This window comes from Xiphophorus maculatus, chromosome 24 (assembly GCF_002775205.1).
Source record: "Xiphophorus maculatus strain JP 163 A chromosome 24, X_maculatus-5.0-male, whole genome shotgun sequence".
NCBI classification, from domain to species: Eukaryota; Metazoa; Chordata; class Actinopteri; order Cyprinodontiformes; family Poeciliidae; genus Xiphophorus; species Xiphophorus maculatus.
Window position 1 is genome coordinate 13,728,893 of NC_036466.1, and position 19,345 is coordinate 13,748,237.

Consider the following 19,345-nt stretch of genomic DNA (forward strand, 5'->3'; position numbering starts at 1 on the left):
GGAAACTGGAATTTTATGGCGTTGTTTTCATGCAGAGTTTCATCCAATCATACAGATTGGATGAGATGTAATTAATTTTAAGTACCTTACTAAAAGCAAAATGTGAGGCAGATTCTTAGACTGGCTTATTTTATGAGGATAATTTCCAAAAGAAAGTAATGTGATAAAATTTATGTGAAGTAAAACAGATTCTGAAAGTTATTTACATGTTTCAAACCTTCATATGTGAAATGAGAGCTTTGTGTGCAGGATTGGAAACAGTTATTCTCCACTTTACAAGAACTAGAACTTTTAGCACTTCATATTATTTTGTGTGACCAGAATTATGTCAAACCTCAGGCGAACATTAAGGAAAATGTTGCAGTTTCTCCTAAGGTCTATGAGATGAGAATGAGTGTTAAAACCCAAACACTGTTGCTCTGCGTGAGAATCCATTTTTGGATTTAAAAATTTAATTTAAAAAACTTTAAAAAACTCATATTTTTAGAATTTTAGTTTTAAATTCTGAAAGCAACAAATTACTTTGCCTCATATTTTGTTTAATTTTATTGGGCTCATAATTGTAGAAGGAAGTGATGTAGGGCTTAAGAAATTTACCTGTCATCCATTGGTCAGTATACAGGAAGTGGGAGGAGAATTAAGAGGAAACAGGAAGTGACCCTAGGTAATAAGTTGAAAGTGAAAAATATGGTTTGTAAAAAAAGTTTTAGACTTTTAACTCAACAGTTGTTTTACAGATATCAACTCTGTAATTATTTTTAAACTTCTGTGTCTTTTTCAACCAGCAATTTGCAGTACAGTGTTTTGTAGTTGCTAATGTGTTAGCATTATTAGCAAAATGAATGGATATTGAGCACTGTGAAGCTAATCCCACTAACAGAAGGAGACCTAACTAATGTTTGCAGCATGGAAGCTTATTGCAGAGATGAACCTGCACTGAGAGTTTTATGAGCTTGAGGCGCCATCTTCACTGGACCTTTCTGCTGTTTCCTGCAAACCAAGTAACTGATGAAGACAGGTAAGCATCCACCTTTATCTTTTTAAGTGGAACTGAGCAGTTAAGACGTTTTATTTGACTTGAAGCTGTTTGGCGCTCAGAGTCCAGCAGAAGATGTTGTGCATGCTGAGAATCACTGTGAGCTAGGATCAGAAGTTTGGGGCTTGGGTCTGTCTCTAGGATTTTCCTCCACTGGGTTCGCTTGTGTTCTGCAAAGGAACACATCAATTATAATTGTAAAAACTGAAGGAGACAAGAAAGACAGACTCCATCTTTGGATGCTCCACACATTACCTGTTCTCTTCCTCGTCCAGCAGCGCCCTGTATACAGCGATCTCCTTATCCAGGTCCCCCTTCTCTTTCAGCAGGTCCTGGTACTCAAGGAGTTGGATCTCCATGTCGTCCTTCATCTTGTTTTTCTCATCCTCAAGAGTTGTGATTTTCTCCTGAAGGGTTTGAATCTCTGTCTCGTGGGATTCCTCCATGTCCTCCTTCATCTTGTTTTTCTCAGCCTTAAGAGTTGTGATGGTTTCCTGAAGGGTTTGACTCCTTTCCTCCATTTCTTCTATCTGTTCATAATAAAGATAAGATGATTTCTAAAGAACCTGGTGAGGACAAGGTAAACGTCAGAAGCATCTTACGTACCGTGGTTGTCAGAGAGCTGATCTTGCTCAGGTTTTTCTGGCTCTGGTTTTTGAGATTTGTGTTCTCCTGGCTTAACTTCCTCAGGGTTTCATTATTAGTATTTACCGTCTCTGTCATTTCCGAAATCTGCCGGGATAAAGTCATAGGTGAGCCGTGAGTTTGATGCCTTTGGAGCTCCAGGAAATTATGCTTGTGACTTCAGCTTCCAGAACCAGTAGAAGGAATCTTGGGTTTGGGTTTGATTTTTATGCGATAGCGTCAAAATTGTAAACATTTTGTTAGAGAGATACATAAAAGTTGGTTGTCTTGTTTCTCCAGGTGAATGGGAGGCAGATATTTTAGTTCCTGTGGTTAAATTAGTTACCTTGTATATTATATAATGTTTCAGCAATAAACGTGTTTTCATGGGGATACAGAGGTCTGTGTAAATGCTTTAACTCTTATTGGTTTGTCTCTGCTGACCTCTAGTGGTCAAAGTTTTACATGTTTTTAAAGGTGACCTATTATGCTTCCTTGGTTAGGTTAGGATATTTAGGGTTGGTCTCCTGGAGGGCCTAAAAGTCTCCTGCAACTTTTAGATGTGTCTCTACTTCAACACTCCTGAGTCAAATAATGAGGTCATTAGCAGGACCCTGCAGAACTTCACTGCACTTAGGAAGTGATTCAGCTGTTGGATTCAAGTGTGTTGGACCAGGGAGACATTTAAGAGTTGCAGGACACCGGCCCTGGAGGACCAGGACTGCCCAACTCTGGACTATGATCTAAACAAAACAGACCATAAACTTTTGATTTTTCATTCTCAACAAAATCATTCTTAATGATATGTTTGTCTGTTTTAGGGCCTCTTGTGCTGCTGCCCCCTCCCCCCCAACTCAATATTTACACTCACATGTGAAAACAGCTGAAAACAGATGCTCAATTGTACAACCGTACATCTTTGAAAAGCAGAAGAGGAGCCTCCTGCACAACCAACCAGGATGCAGCAAGTGGTGTCTGGATGGTAAGTCAGCAGCTAAACTCATCTTTTCCAGCAGCCATTGAATAGCGGTATGACCAGCTGACCAAATATTCTTTAATTCAAGTGGGGTTGCTAGGTAACGGGCTAGGCTTGGCTGGGGTTGCTAGGGAACCAGCAGTTCCTGCTGATTTTTAACGTAACATTCTGAAGGTTTTTGAAATGACTTGTTTTCGAGACAATAAAAAAACATAAACTTAACAATAAAAAACAGCTGGATGGTTGTTTTTAAATGCTTGGTCTGTTTTTAGAAGCAGTGGAAACAGAACTGGATGTTTAAAAACCTGCAAAATGTGAATTTTGCGTAACAGGTCCCCCTTAAAGATGGTGATTTGCTCCAGTTCATTTTTGTGTCACTAACTTATGAAATATTAGCTCCAGTAACTGTAACTTTAAAGATAATTCTTAATGTGCTTTTTAATGATCATTCATTAGTAATCAGTTCTATAGATTTTTCCTTTTCTTACCTTGGATTTATACCTCTCCTCTGTCTCACGGCTCTTAGTGTTGGCCGTGTTCTGAAACTGTGACTTCAGCTCCCGCAGCACCGCTGCCAGGTCAGAATTGGCTGCATCGGTCTGGACATTATTCATCATCTCCTCGAACTGAATCTTCAGCTCCTGGATCTCCTGAGTTTTCTGCAGGATCATTAAAAAGTTTCCCTCAAATATTTTAGTTAAGTAAAAGTACAGTTTTACCAGATAATAAAAGGATAACAGGAAAGAACCTCTTCATGGATTTTTTTCTGGAAAGCAAGCTGATCTTGGAGAGATTTAATCTCTGCTTCCAAACCCTTGCTGGCCAGAGTGGGAGCATTCAAATCCTGGAAGGGTGGAAGGATGCATTAAGCAGAAAAGATTAAACTTAACACTCAAAAACTTCAGTTATTGATGTTCAATCACCATTTTAAGACCCTTAAAGACCTTAAAGATGAATAAATAAAGATGTGGTAGGTTTCTATCCAGACAGTGTAAAAATGAATAAAAAATAAATCACTTTTAATTGAAGCTCTTAAGGATCCTTGCAGCACTAACCTCCTTTAAAGAATCCAGTTTTTTCAAAGCTTCTTCTTTTTCATCATTCGCCTTTTGCAGCCTGGATGAAAGAAAATAAGTTTGCATCGTTCATCACAATATCAATCAGTTAATCAAATTTTATTTGTATAGATCATTTCAGCAACAAGGCTGTTCAAAGTGCTTTTCCACATAAAAATATAAGATCATGAAACACCCAGTCAACGATTGAAGCATTTTACCAAGTGCACACATCAGAATGTTGATCAGTGTTTCAAAAGTGACTCTAAACAGGCGGGTTTTCAGTCTAAACTTAAAGGAACTTAGTATTTCAGCTGTTTTGCAGTTTTCTTTAAGTTTGTTCCAGATTTGTGGTACATAGAAGCTGAATGCTGCTTCTCCATGTTTGGTTCTAGGCAAAATGTTAGAGAATAATCTGTTGGATTGACTTCAGATTGTTTGGAAATCACCTTCCCAGATTGATTGACAGCAATAGTTGCTCCTCTAATGTCATTTTTACTTCCTTGATGTCAAAACAACTGTCAAGAAAATCCGAGCTCATCCCACTTCCCCATGCTGGAGATTTTAGTTTAACAGTAATAATAAATAAAGTTATCTTTAAAATGAATCACTCAAGTGACATCAAGGCCCAACAGTAGACTTAAGTGTCAATAAAATAAATCTGGTTGTGTGTGTTGTTTTTGTCTAAAGCAAACTTTGCTTTAATTCTACTTTTTTCTATCTAATCATAAGAAATCATAGTCAGACAGAGAGAGTCATTAAACAGGAAAAGCAGGTTTCCTGGAAAAAGAGGAAGTATGTTTCCAGCCTGCAGATTTATAAAAATAGCTGAGACTATTCCTTATTTTAAAGCATGAAAGTTTAAAGAATGAAATCTAAACATTTTGAGTAATTTGATAAGATTCAAAGTAAAATATTTATATTAATATTGGTTTACTTGTAATAATGTTTACACTTACATTTGTGGGAACACTTACAAGAAAAACAAGTAACTGTAACTTTAGTATCAAATAATTAGAATCATGTATTATTCTTGGTTTCTTTTCAGAAAAACATCTGTAATAACTCACATTAGGATTATAATAAGTATAATTAATAAGTTATGGTTATAAAATCATAAATGAATGATAGATCAGAGAAGCTGAAGAAAATAAATGTGATATAAATGTGATTTTGACATTGAACTTGAAATGGTGTAAAAAGGTGTAACTGCAATTAAACATCACTGATATGTTGGAGGTAGAGAGTAGGTGAAAGGTGAAAGGCAAGGAACTAACAGGAGAGCAGAGATGATCAACGCCTTATTTAGGTGAAAGGTTGTGAAGACAACGGACATAGGAGGTTGAGCAACTCTGAGACATTAGCACAGACATCAGGACATAATGTCTGAAGGACAGTGATGGATGTGAGGTCATCTGTCTAAGCAGACAGCCAATGAAAACGCACCAAAAGGGTGGATAAACCCTATAAAAGGTGGGTGCAAAAGAGGAACCTTTCGTTGGATCCTCCGGGCAGCTTCGAGCCAAGAGATGGACAAAGAACTCTGCAGCTGAAGAAGAGCCGGGGCCACGGAGCCGGAGACTGTCCTGCCATGAGGACCAACCCGTCAGGCCCACAATCTGTGGCTTCGAATCGCACTTCTCTCATCGGCTGGGTTCAGACCCCAAAGACAAAGATGAAGACAAAGGCAAAGACAAAGAAGAAGAACTGGTGCCTTTTTTCCTGCCAGCACCAAGTCCTGTGTGACCTCGCCATCCATGCGGAGAGGAAGCTCATCAGACCTGCGGAGATCCTGACCTTCGCCGATCAACATCTTCCTCCTGCTGCAGCACCTTCATCATCATCAAGCCCCAGGTCTGGGGTTCGAAACGCCAAACTCCGTCCGTCTCTCTCAAAGGTTCCCTTTTTCAGTTTTCAGTATCAGCAGTAGGGAAAGACAGACTAGATGATTGATTTTACTTATTTGATTATTTCTGCTACTGAATTAAGCTGTACTGACCCTTGCAAAAATGCCTTACTAATAAAATATTTAGCATAAAGAAAATCTAAAAGATGTTGTGGACATTCAGTTAATGAGTCACCTTAAAGTTCTTTGATGGTTGTAAAATAGCTGTGATGTTTGATTCTGGAGAGGAAAAAGTTTAAAATGTTTTTAGGTTGCTGGTAGCCCAAATTTAAAACGTCATCCTTGGGACTCACTGAGTCACTAAAACCTACCTGGTTCAATAACAAATGCAAGTTGTAAAATAGAGAACGAGCGGCCGTTAACAGGTGTGCTCTGTGAAACTAGTTGGCTGTAGGCTGCTCAGTCTGGCTAATTCACAGGGGGAAGAAGGGTGGGACACCTGGATGTAGGCCGTCAGAAAACCAGGCGAATCGTTTCTCGAAACCAGCTTAAACAGAGTTTACTTCAGTTCTGGACAGGGTAAATCCCAGCAGATTTAGGAAACTCAATTAACCCGTTAGAAGGAGAGCTGGTAGCACATCTCCCCTCTCAGAAGAGGAAGTAGAGAGTGAGACAGTAGAGACAGAAAGGAGGGGGGGGGTGTTGCGCAACAACACAACACATGCATCTAAATTTAAATATCTCTAAGAGTTTAATTTTAAAAGGTTTATTTCGATGGGTTTTGGTCAGTAATCCGACACACCTCTGTTTGTGAACACACACCTTTCTTTCAGGTCTTCTAGCTTGAACTCCAATCTTGAACTGTATTGGTTCTGGTTCTGCACCGCCATCCTCAGGTTGTTGATTTCCTCCTCATACAGCTCAGTGACACGCGTTGACTCGTGGCTTTGCAGCTGCTTTACCTTCATCTCCAGTTTCTGGTTCTTCTGCTCCAAGGAGCGGATCTTCTCAATGTAGGAGGCGAAGCGTCCGTTCAGCTCCTGCAGCTGGACTTGCTCTTCATCGCGCTTGGCCAGTATATGTTTTAATTTGCTAACCAGTTCAGAATTGTTTGCCATATTGGAGGCCTGAAAGGCAACAACAGGGAGTAAAATATGAAAACAAAATCTGCTGGTGTCACATTTCACCATCTCCTACTTGTGATAACTAGTATTCTTTGTTTGACTGCGACTGCAGTCGGTTCTGGTCTGTTTCTCTGACACACTTAAACAGATTTTTTGATACAGTTGATTGTTTTTCGACTGGGAATCAATCTGTGAAATGGAAAATGGTTTGGAGCGGCTTTAGCTAAATGTTGGTGCTGAGGTGGAACCAGCTTTCTCTTTCTCTGCTTTCAGCTTTGAACCCAGAAGTAACGGTTCTTATCAAGCATTTGCTGCCAGAGTTTCAGTTGTTGCTGTTCTGATCATTTTTGATCATTTATTACAAGGGTTATGTTTCTGGTATGTCCATTATTGTTGTTGATAATTTGCCATATAGAGTTGAATTTTCTAAGTTTGTGGAAATGTTTGTGGTCTTTCCGTATTCAGTTCATCTCTTAATGTTTTTCATTTTTATTGTTTACATCTTGCCATACGGGTTCATTTCTGTCTTTTGTGTTAATCATTTTTAATTCCTCCCATTGGCAGTTCATTTTCCTGCTGTTCATTATTGTCATTTTTGTCTTGCCATATAGGTTAATTTTTATGAATTGTTCAATATTGTATTTAATGTTTTGCCGTATTTACTAATTTGTTTGTACTTTTCCTTGTTTCCTGTCCTCTGAGCATTTTGTTTTTTATGTTAATGTTTTGTATTTTTTTCCTTTGTTAATTAGCTTAACTAACCTCATATTTTGTAAAGCATAGAAAAACATGTTATACATTGATTCTCATAGGTCATAATTGACCAGAAAAACTGTAATTATTTGCAGAATATTTGATATCCACAGATTTTAAATCAAATGTTGTTTTGCTAAATAATCCCCCAACTAACTGGAACTGCAGGAGATGAATCTATAAATAGAAATGTGATTAAATTATCAGTAAAAGCTGCAGATCTTACCGTTTGTTGGTCGAAGCAGAAACTCTTTCGACTCCAGATCATCAATGAATCTTTTACAGGTTTCTCTCTTTTTATGCAGGCAGAAAAAATGTTTCACCAAATTTTTTCACTTTCATTTTAGGGAAAGTGGTTTGACAAGAGGATGCAGGAAACATGACCCAGGAAACAGAAATGTTTTTAAGAAGTCGGGGAAATTTTTTTCTCCTTGGTAAAACACCTGCAGCTCTGAAGACAAGGTCAGCCTTAAATATTTTTAATTTCTTCCTTTTATGCAAATCAGTTCAGCAAATTAAAGAGATTTTATTCAAGTTTGAAAATATATAGGTAGTTTTTGATTACTTACTGCCTACACAATAAAGTCCTCTGTGTGTGAAAATATAAAACCTTGAATTTTAATTCAGCTTTGTATCGCCCCTGTTTTTATTGTACTGTATTTGTTAATTTTTGTAGTTTTAAACTAATGAGGAACTGTTTCCATGAGGAAATGTTTCCTGACATTCCTAACAGTTCAGCTCGTATGAGGAACATATTTTACCTTCTTCTACTCACTGAATTTATTTAACTTCCTTAAAAACTGTCACAGATTTCAGTTTGATGGTTTTATATCAGGAGTTACAAGTAAATTTCCTGTAAAATACAAAAACTTGTTTTAAGACAGTAATTCCTAAATATTGATCAAACAGTATTAGCTCCACTGGCAGATTAAACAACAGCAAACAATTTTTCCCATATTATAAATTCAGTAATCTGGTCTTTAATATAAAAGAATTACTGAGTTAAAACAAGTTCCTATATCTCACTAAAAGGTTACTTCTAAGTTAGTTTTGTCTCATTTCAACTCTACTAAGATATTTGCACAAAAGATAGACTAAAAATTCTAAAATCACGCAGTATGATGGAAGATGAGGGAGAAAATGTGAAACAACTGGAGAGATGGTAGATTAATGGATCTGACACTAAGGGAGAACATGACCTGGAAAAAATAACTAAAACTAAGAGAAACTTCAAGAAAATCTAGAAGGAAATAAAGAGAGAAAAGTTTAAATCCTCTAAAAGCAGAAACAATAAATAGTAACACTAATGAACCAAGAAGGCTGACAGGAAATAAACTAATAACAAAATGTGAGGAAATGCACAATGAGATATGGTAATAAACTAAGAACTGAATTTTAAAAATTTAAGATTTAGGAAATAATTAATGGTCAAAACAGAAACTAAAAGTCCAAAAACCTGCAGATAATGACTTATTGTTTTATTGGTGGAAAAACTCAACATCTGTTGTCAGATTAAATATTCACTCTGCTGAGACTTTCCTCGTGTTTTAGATGTTTCCTGTTAGTTTTATCTGATTACTGACCAGCTGGTTGCTTTTGGTTTTCATTTGCAGATAAATGATGGAGTTTCAAAGAAACTGTCGACTTCTTCATAAAGACCTGGAGGGAAAACCGACCCATAGTTTGCAGTAAAGTATGAAAAATATTTTATTAAAAGTACAGGTTGGACTATTGGACTGAGAAGGATCTGCTGTTGCAAATCATTTTGTCTTTAGGAGTTTTTAGTGCTGTGCTATTCATGGTTGAAAATCAGTTGTGATATGAAAGAAAATGGCTGCCAAGGATTTGGCAAATACATTTTAGAGACTGCAGGAAGGGACTCAGCTTAGTAAATTACTGTAATAAAACTTCATAGCATACCTATATATTAGTGATAATTGAATGTGGCTATGTTGACATACTATAGCTGCATTAAGATAATTATCTTTTGGATGTATATTAAATGTTTTTGGGTGAAAATAGTGTCTTTTATTTACTTTTGAAAATACACATCTTTTTATTTGTTTATATCTACTTCATATTTAGTTTTAAATTGAATCTACATATTTCAAAGACAGGTCCATACTTTAATAAGTCAATAGTTGAAACAAATTTAATTTACGTTCAACAATTTAAATTTAATTGTGAAAAACGGTTTTGCACGCGGCCTCTTGAAATTTAATCTTGTTTTCATTTCTTTTGCAGGACAACTTCACATCGATCCTCAGTAGGAGGATGCAGTGTTGGGTTTGTTTGGAACGTTTTCCTGTTAAAAAGAAGTTCTTCATTTTGGAAATTCTTCCTGTTAACCCTCTTATGACCAAAATTGTAACTGGGCCGCCTGGTATTCATTTTTTATTTTTATGGCTGTAAAATGTGCATTGTGGTTGTTCTTTTTTCCAGAACAACCTCAGCTTTCAGTATCTGATAGTTATTTAACATTTCTATTAAAAATTGGGACAAACAGTTTAAAGAGGGAGAAAAACAAATCTGAATTGAAATTTAAAGGTTTATTACTGAACAAGAATTTTGAGATGACGGGGCAAACAATTGAAAAAGAACAATTTCAACTGAACTATATTACATAAATGCAGAGAAAACTGAAGCCTGGCCTCCAATTAATACGTTTTTATTAAATTATTTCAGGCGTTTTCATTTGTTGTCTAAAGCAGTTCCTCTCCAGCTGGCAGCAGAGTAAATGTTAATCACTTTTTAATCAAAAGTTATTTTATTTAAATCCATACTTTATCTAGAACACTTCAGGTTGAGAGGGTGCTGGTACCCATCTCCAGGGGTCAAAGGGCAAGAGGCAGGTTACACACTGGACAGGTCACCAATCCTTCACTTGGCTGATTTTTTTGCACAATTCATCTTTTGGCAAAAAAACAAAAAAAAGTGGTGGTCTTTTTATTTATATTTATATATATATATATATATATATATATATATATATATATATATATATATATATATATATATATAATCTCCCACTGATACACGTTGCATGCATTTTATTAAGAAAGTTATTTGGTTTAGCGGCAGATAATTATAAAGCAACACGTTTAGTCTGATTGCTCATGAAACCTTTTTTTTTTTTTAAATTGATGTTTCACATGGAAACACCTTTTCCCTTTCCACAGCCAGTAATGAGTCACCGGGACAAAAATCCAGTTTTGCCAGAAAGTTCGCGCTACTTTTGGGCGCATCGCCTCTTCAGTGACAGAAGGCAGGACCGTCGGCTGCTGTTCACATCGTAAGTAGTTTCCTATTTTCTCATTAGTTTCTCATTGTGTTTTTAGATAAACATGTTGGATTAATGAATTTAGCTCATTCTGCACCAGCAGAGTTGAAGCCAGAAATGTTGGGTTTTTTTCTTTGATTGAAAAATTCATAACTTTTTCTCAACATGGAAGCAAAGTTTTCAGTTAAGCTTGAATATATGAAGCAAAGAGATGTTTGATTCTTAAGCTGGAACATTTAAGTATTAAATTTTGATTCTTTGTCTAAGATGTCATGTTGGTGCTGCACACTGAAAATCTGAAGCCTGTAATTATCCCTGGTTCTTGTTGAACTGGTTCAGAGGCCAACGCCTTGTTTTCTTTTATTTACAAGCTGGTTGTCAACGGATCATCTGTAGCAGAGACAGACATGTTCAGCGGCACCTCTGGTAAATTAAACTCATCTGTGTACTTTTTTAGGATATATCTCTTAAAAAACTAGATATTGACTTTCTACGGATGCATTCTCAGATCAGCACCCTTCAGGCTATGACCTGGGCCCCAAACCGGGGGACAAGCCCTCGCACGGAGGCGATGGGGGTCATGGACAAGATGGCTGCCGTGGGGGAGACAACAGAGATCATGGGGTCAAGGGAAAGGGCATGTCCGACATAGATCTGGATCTTGCTCAACGACAACCGCTGTCAACAGCAATGAGCAACAAATCTGGTTCTGGTGGCTAATTTTTGCTTCAAAACCTGATCTGATGGGGCTGGATGAGAATGTTATTGTGCTACAAGGCGTTGGCCTATCAGCGAAGCTTTTCAAGTTTAAAATAGCATCTCAGTGCTAAACATGTTGCTAACTCTAATGTCCACAAGCCACATTTCTAAAAACGCTGCACAAATGGTCAGGGCTTCCTGAAACACTGGGAATCTGATGGTTCAATAACCTGAATAAAAGAGGGAAAACGATAAATATGTCTGTTTATTCAATAATTTAACAGCAAACGGGTTTGAATTAAAATTTTTTGTAAACATGGATTCCAATGACTTGATCTGAATTGAGTTCCTCCTCTTTTAAAGTGTTTGTGTTTGAACTTTAAGCCAATCAGGATGTGACATTCAAACATCGATACGCATCATGATGGGAACAGAAACTAGTTCTGTTCATCCTGTCATGGAAACAACACAAATAGGAGGAATGGAAAACTAACCTTTATTTTAATTTGTCTTACAGGCTGATCGCGCTCCGACCAAAGAAGAAATCAGGAAATATTAAATTTTTCAGTATGTTTTACATTTAACTTGTTGTAACTGATTATTCAGGTATCTTGTATTCCAGCAGCTTTTATGAAATGTAAAGAAAATTCATCCTGCTTTCTGGTTTTATGAAATAAACTGAAACGTCTTTGTTTATATCCAGATATAAAGTTTTTGTTGTTAACATGGTGCCGGTAATTAAACTTGAATTAATAGCAGATGTTAATCAGACACTTCAGGATTTTAAAAATAAAACATAGAGAGGTTTTATCCAGCCTCTTCAATTATTGAACAGCCTCCTGTCATGTTTGAATGAAACGTCTGAGAAAAATGTTTTTAACCAGAATAAATGCAAAATTTAATATAATGTGTAAATATTTGGGGCATGTTTACATGGTTCTTTCATGTCAGGACAGATTTCTATGTGGCAGATTTATTTTACTCTAAAAGCAAAGAATTTGATGTTTTGCTCAACTTTGATTTATGTATTTCTACTACACTTCCCAGGATGCAATGGGTAGAGCACAAAAAAAGGCTCAAGATACCAACCCCATTAAAACAAAGAGGACATTTTGGAAGTTTAAGACAATAAAATAATAAAAAAGATGTATAAAGGGAGTCCAGCTGTGCTAATGTTTGAAGAAACATTAACCTGCAGTGACTAGTTGAACCAGCAGGTGGCACAGGAGAGCTGAATGTGACTCCAGAAAGATTCCTGCTCCTGGATTATTCCAATAAATTAAAGTATTTCATGAGGAAACATGACTTTTATATCCTGCCTCACCAGTACATCCATCATCTGTGCAGAAACTGACATGAAATAGTTCTTAAGCTACAAAAACCCACATCCACAAAGCAAAATTTTCCACTAAAAATGTATGAACAAGTTTTGGACTGAAGACAATAAAATGTTGGCAGGTGTTTGAAACAGCATAAAATGAGATAAAGTTCATATTTTCTTGGTTCACTTTTTGGGTCAAAGCTGAAATAAAAATGTAGGTAAGTGGTTGGGCTGCTCTGTTTATACTTATGATTTAATCTAAATGTGTTCAGACTTTAGTTCTGATCATGTTAAATAATCAGAAGGGAAAATAGCATGAAAGAAAAATATAATTTTCTTTCTGTATTTTAGGAAACGTTTCTGTTCTGCAGATGCTTGCAGCGTTTCCTGGTTTTCAGATAATTTGTGTTTTAGTCAGAGTGATGGTAACTAGTTACATTTACTTGAGTTTTGAAAAAATGAACTTTTTAGGAGAATTTTTACTAAGTTTTTACTTGAATAATTTTATTATGGAGTATTTCTACTCCTACATGAGTAAAATTTCTGGATTTTCTACCCACTGAAAGAAAATCAAACATGTTTTAATCAGAAATTCACCAGACGCACACCTGCAGTTTTTGTAAAAGTTTCTTTTTTTTCTTATTGAAAGAAGATATGGAAATATTTCTTCTGCCTGATTTTCTTACTTATATGAATTATTGTCATTTTCATTTAAAATACCAAACTTTCCACTTTATATTTTAGTCCATGCGATAATGTAATTTTTAAATATTAAATGATTGATCATTTGATCAGTTACTCAGTACTTGACTAGACATTTTACCAAACACCTTTTTACTCTGAGTATTTTCTTGAAGGCGTTTTTTAATTTTTGCTTGATTAAAAAAATATTATAGTAGTGCTACTCTTACTCTGCCGACTTCTGCAAATCTGCTCTATATTTTAAAATCCCATCACTGAATATTTTAAAACTCCTTCTGCCTCTTTAAAAATCACTTCCACAAAAGAGGGAAAAAAAGTCTTTTGCAGCCAATCATAAAGTCCTGAGTCCAGCCTCAACCCAGAGTCACTCTCTCCTTCCTCTCTGCAGGATGCTCCTCTTCCTCTCCCTCGCCGCCGCCGTCCTGTCTGCGGGCCGCGCCATGGAGATGAACCAGACCTCCAAGCTGCTGGCGGAGAGTTTGGAGCAGTGCTCAGCCTGCGACTTCCGGGAGCACAGCAAGCAGCTGCGGCTCCACAGCATCCGCTCGCAGATCCTCAGCATCCTGCGGCTGGAGCAGGCGCCCAACATCAGCCGGGACATGATCCGCCAGCTCATCCCCAAGGCGCCGCCTCTGACCCAGCTGCTGGACCAGTACGACCCGCGGGTGGAGGACGAGGAGCACGCTACGACCGAGACCATCATCACCATGGCAACGAAGCGTAAGTGGGGAAAAAACTAAGTCTGCATTAATCCTGCGCGTAAAGATGGTTTAAGAGCAGAAACGGTGAAAACTTTGATAAGAGATGAGCAGAGTAGAACTACAGCATATTTTTACTCAAGTAAAAGTAAAAAAAATACTAGAGTAAGAGGAAAAAAGTATTTAGTAAAACATTTCCTCATGTATTGAGTAACTGATCAAATGATTAATTATTTCATACTTAAACATTACCTCAGCAGGCGAACCAAATATAAATTAAGTGGAAATTATGGTATTTTTGGGGACAAAAATGACAAAAATTTGCATAAATAACAACATTAGGCAAAACAAATTGTTTCCAAATAATTTTTGTTCAATATTAAACTAATGAAACTTTAATAAAAACCACAGCTGTGTCTGTCTGGTGAGTTTAAAAAATGTTTGCTTTTCATTCAAAAAGTAGAAAATCCCAAAGTTTTACTCCAGTAAGAGTAGAAATACTTCATAATAAAATTACTCAAGTAAAAGTAAAAAGTACTGCGCAGTAAAAATACTCCTAAAAGTACATTTTTTATAAAAAGGTTACTGAATAAATGTAAGCAGTTGCTGCCCAACACTGAGGTTTTATTTCTTATACTGAAAGAAATTGATTTGGAACAAAACAACATTTTGTCTGATTTGATCATTTATATGATTATTTTTATTTGGTTTTAAAACACCAATATTTCCACTTACATGTATATTTTGATCCATCTGATGATGTAATTGTGTTACTTTTAGTTGCTTTTTTTAACCAAATACTTTCTGCTCTTACTAGAATACAGTTTTTGTTTCCTCTGTCTCTCTTCCAGCCAATCCCGTCCCTGCAGAGCAGCTTTCCTCCTGCTGCCTGTTCAGCCTCAGTCCCAAGATCCAGCCTAAGAACATCCTGAGCGCCCAGCTGTGGGTTCACCTGCGGCCGTCCCTCGCCGTCACCACCGTCTTCCTGCAGGTGTCGCGCCTCCGGCCGGCCAGGGAGGGAAACGGCACGCGGGTCCGGGTCCGCTCCCTGAAGGTGGACACGGAGGCCGGAGCCGGCTCCTGGCAGAGCGTCGACATCAAGTCCCTGCTGCAGGCCTGGCTGCGGCAGCCGGAGAGCAGCTACGGCCTGGAGATCAACGCCTTCAGCAACAGGGGAGAAGACCTGGCCGTCACATCAGCAGAGCCTGGAGAGGAGGGACTGGTGAGATTAACTGCTTTCATTACGTCTCAGTGGTCATCATTAAGGAAACAATCAACTAGTTTAGTAATCCATGAATTATTAACTGGAGGAAACAGACTCAAATAGAATCCATTTGTTGAGAAACAACTTCCTAACAGCAGTAATTAAGACAAAGCTGTAAAAACACTTTGAATTTAAACAGTTTTTAGTTTCATAAAATCTTACCAAGTATTTTTGGTTTAGTTTTTAGTGCAAATATCTTAATACATTTGAAATAATTCAAAATAACTTACAAGTAACTTTTCAGGAAGAAACAGAAGCTTGTTTTAAAATAATATTGATCCTTAACATTAATGAAAAAGTAAGAGCTAGACTTGCAGATTATTTCACTTTCCTAATTTTGCTAAACAAAAATAGGTTAATCCAAAAAATAGTTAACAGATCATTGGCTGAATAAACTTATTAACGTGATTTTTATTTGTGTCTATTATTTATTTGAAACTCAGTAATTGTTAAATTGAGTTTTTTTCTACGTTAATGAAATATTGACAAAGTTTTGTTCACATTTGTAAGGGAAACTCAACTTTTGGACATTATTTGAGATCCACACGTTGATTTTTATGTTGTTGTTTTTTTAACTTTGGATCTCAGAAAGGTCCAGGTTTTTTCTTTAACATTTAGATCTGAAATTAATCTCAACATTTCTAAGGTTCTTTCATGTAAATTTTAAACTTTTGAAGCTCAGAAATTTCCATGTTTTTTCCAGAAAACATCAGAGATTTTTCTTTAGTAAATTTTAAACTTTTGGAGCTCAGAACTTTCATAGCTCTAAGTAAAGGAAACTCGGCTTCTGTCCTTCCAAAATCTGACATCCAGCTTTCTGAATTCTTTAGTGTCTTTTACAAACGTCCAAAACGTTGTAATTTCCTGCTGAATGTTTGTCTTCCTTCCAGCAACCGTTCATCGAAGTGAAGATTCTGGACAGCTCCAAGCGTTCCCGGCGAGACTCCGGACTGGACTGCGACGAGGAATCCTCAGAGACCCGCTGCTGCCGCTACCCGCTCACCGTCGACTTCGAGGAGTTTGGCTGGGACTGGATCATCGCTCCCAAACGTTACCGCGCCAACTACTGCTCAGGGGAGTGCGAGTTCCTCCACCTGCAGCAGTATCCGCACGCACACCTGGTGAACAAGGCCAACCCGCGGGGCTCCGCCGGGCCCTGCTGCACACCCACCAAGATGTCGCCCATCAACATGCTTTACTTCAACCGCAAGGAGCAGATCATCTACGGGAAGATCCCGTCCATGGTGGTGGACAACTGTGGCTGTTTGTGAAGACGAAGGTTCATTTACCTGTTTATGAACGAAGCGTCTGAAGGAATGGCCGTCATCCTGAAGACCGCCAGAAACCGTTCTCCAAACAAAACACCGTAGCTTCAATAAAATAACATTTAAAGCAGATCAAATATTTACAACTTCTAGTTAGGGTAGAAAAAAAGAAGTAAATTTCTGCCAAAAACTCAGAAATGTTCAGATTAATCTCTTGTTAATCTCTGAGCTCCAAAACTAAAACATTTGCAAGAAAAACTGAGAATTTTTGAGATCAATCTCAGGGGAAACACGATATTATTGCTGAGATCCAAAAGTTTTTTCTAGAAACAAACTGGAAATGTCTGAGCTCCAAAAGTAAAATTATGAGAAAGTAACTCAATGAATTTCAAATAAATTTGATTTTTAAATTAATCTCAGAAATTTACTGTTTTCAAATTTTGGAAATTTTCAATTTCAAAAGTAAGAAATTACATATTTTTGGATCTCAGAAATGTTCATGTTTTTACTGGAACATTTCTGAAATTAATCCCAAATTTATTTATTTTTTCTTGTAATTTTTTTCTCTTTTGGAGCTCAGAATTTTTCACGTTTTTTTAGATTAATCCCAAGTTTTAATTTTTCCCCCCAAATTGTAAAACTTTGGACATCAGTAATTTTCAGGGTTTTTTGACCATTTATTAACCTAAACATTTCTGAGTTTGTCCTTGTAAATTTTAAACTTTTTTAGCTCAGAAATCTCTATGGTTTCTTTTCAGAAAATTTCTGAGATTAACTTAATTTTTTTTTCTTGCAAATTTTTGACATTTTGAGTTCAGAAATTCAACATAAATTTGTTGAATTTATGTTTTGTATCTACAGTGGCCCTGATATGCCGTCATAAATATGACTATAAACAGAGTGGAAATAAATTCAAACACTTTGAACTATTAAATATTTTGACCAGTTTGAGACCAAACTAAGAGACTTTTAGGAGCCAAACTGAATATTTTTAAAGCACCGAGACGTTGGAGAAGAATGTAAATTCTCACTGACAAGTTGTGAATGTACCAGGCCAAATCACTTTATAAACTGTAGTTCTGGATTGGACCAGTCGGGTCCAACAATGATTTATTGTTTTGTTCTGAAGTCGGAACATGGATCTGGGGAGAAAACCTGCAGGAATCACCAGCTTCCACTGAGACGTTTGGATCCAACAATCTGCTAGATTAATCTCAGAAAATGTCCAGAAAAACCTTGGAAGTTTTTGAGTTCCAAAAAAAACTAAAACTCACAACTTTTATGTGTAATTTTCTAAAAGTGGAAAGTTTTTAACTTTTCAAGCTTAAATTTTTTCAAGAGAAAGCAAGGAAATTCCTGAGATTAATAAATATTTTGGCAGAAATGTTCTTTTAAATTTTCCCATATACAATTACTTACAAAATAAACAGATTTGCAGATTTATAATTAGCAGATTCTCTAAAAACATCTATAGCTAATTATTTTAATAGTACAGACACCAAATAAACCTGAATATGCATTAATACATGCAGTGAAAACTGTCTTGTGCTGCTGCAGAATCTAATGTTTTTATTTCCTCCACTCTTAAGGTTTCAGCCAATCAGCACAAAGTAAAGTAAATGAAGCTCCTGGATTGGCTGGTTTGCAAACACCAACCAATAGCATTGAATTTTGGTATTTTACTTTCCTAAATTGTATTTTTATATATTGCAGATTTTCTGCAAATATTTTTAATTTTTGTGAGTAAATTTTTTAAATACTGAGCATTAAATATGAGGGGAAACAGTTTATCTTTGATCATTAAATATGACTGTAGATTTTACCAGTATTGTTTCCATAGAGAAACATTAATAGTTCAGCATGTTGAGGAGGAAAAGAGTTTGTTTTTATTCAAATAGATGATTTTATTCCAACGTTTGTGCTGCTCACTACATAGAAATATGAGAAACTGAGTTTGTCTCATGTGTTGCACCTTATTGTGAGTTGATCACATCTGAGTTTGCACTTGTAATAAACTGCAGGATTTTTTTATTCCAAATTCCTGTTAAATTTATACACGTCTCCTCAATATTTTCACCACAAATCCAGGAGTTTTAGTTTTGTGTGAGTGAAGAAGTTTGGACCTGGAATAGATTTGGTGTCTGAAACGAGGCTTCCTGCTGCTGCCTGTCCTGATTTGAGCCTTGACCAGCGCACACCCTGCAGGACGTCCTGCTTATTTTGAAAACACGAACCGAATGACACCCCACCTTTTGTCTGTTTGCTCATTTCTCGCTGAGATTTGTTCAGAAGATCATCAAAGGTGAATGAAATATATAACCTTCTTATATTTACACACAAAACTACAAATCATTAAAGTATTTGGCCTAAACGTGGAAATTCTCCTTTATTTTAACGCTGTTAATCATTTTTGTGAAGTGATCTAAATGTAGCACAGCAGCATCTAGTGGTGCATCAGGAGAACTGCAGCCCAGCTTGAAGTTTTTGTCTGGTAGAAATGTGAAATGTTGATGTTTTGAGTCGATCTGAAACATTTAATCCGTATTTTCTCCGGGCCCAAACATGGATCAGCGTCGGACCGGAAACTGGGATCCCAGTTGGAGGCGCCATCCCAGTTTAATTCCCAGAGCAGATGTGCTGACTGTTGTTGTCTTCATGGGGGTTTCTGACCCGAAAAGACTTTGTTCTGCTGAAACTCACTC

At 36.8% G+C, this 19,345-nt stretch overlaps 2 protein-coding genes and 1 long non-coding RNA gene across 7 annotated transcripts; 2 read left to right on the forward strand and 1 right to left on the reverse strand.

The window, feature by feature from the left end:
• Positions 1-907: 907 nt before the first annotated feature.
• LOC106700119 (desmin-like) lies at positions 908-7,755 on the reverse strand. The gene is made up of 7 exons (XM_023329779.1): positions 6,360-7,755; positions 3,692-3,752; positions 3,385-3,480; positions 3,125-3,295; positions 1,643-1,768; positions 1,292-1,566; positions 908-1,206 (listed from the first exon to the last, which is right to left on the reverse strand). The coding sequence occupies exons 1-7, from the start codon at positions 6,725-6,727 to the stop codon at positions 1,131-1,133; spliced, it is 1,173 nt and encodes a 390-aa protein (XP_023185547.1). The 5' UTR covers positions 6,728-7,755; the 3' UTR covers positions 908-1,130.
• Positions 5,504-10,369, forward strand: LOC111607642. 2 transcript variants are annotated; one of them, XR_002752382.1, is made up of 3 exons: positions 5,504-5,545; positions 7,762-7,876; positions 9,028-10,369. It is a non-coding gene; the product is annotated as an uncharacterized LOC111607642 (long non-coding RNA). The 2 variants fall into 2 exon arrangements; XR_002752381.1 differs by lacking the exon at positions 5,504-5,545 and adding an exon at positions 5,547-5,588.
• A 52-nt stretch (positions 10,370-10,421) lies between these two features.
• Positions 10,422-17,025, forward strand: LOC102237658 (growth/differentiation factor 8-like). 4 transcript variants are annotated; one of them, XM_023329783.1, is made up of 6 exons: positions 10,422-10,706; positions 11,066-11,120; positions 11,911-11,960; positions 13,805-14,136; positions 14,966-15,336; positions 16,269-17,025. In XM_023329783.1, exons 4-6 carry the CDS (start codon positions 13,806-13,808, stop codon positions 16,647-16,649), a joined length of 1,083 nt encoding a protein of 360 aa, XP_023185551.1. In that variant the 5' UTR covers positions 10,422-10,706; positions 11,066-11,120; positions 11,911-11,960; position 13,805; the 3' UTR covers positions 16,650-17,025. The 4 variants fall into 4 exon arrangements, with proteins under 4 accessions (XP_023185551.1, XP_023185552.1, XP_023185550.1 ...); XM_023329782.1 differs by having other exon boundaries at positions 10,427-10,706; positions 11,203-11,960; XM_023329784.1 differs by lacking the exon at positions 11,066-11,120.
• The last annotated feature ends 2,320 nt before the right edge of the window (positions 17,026-19,345 follow it).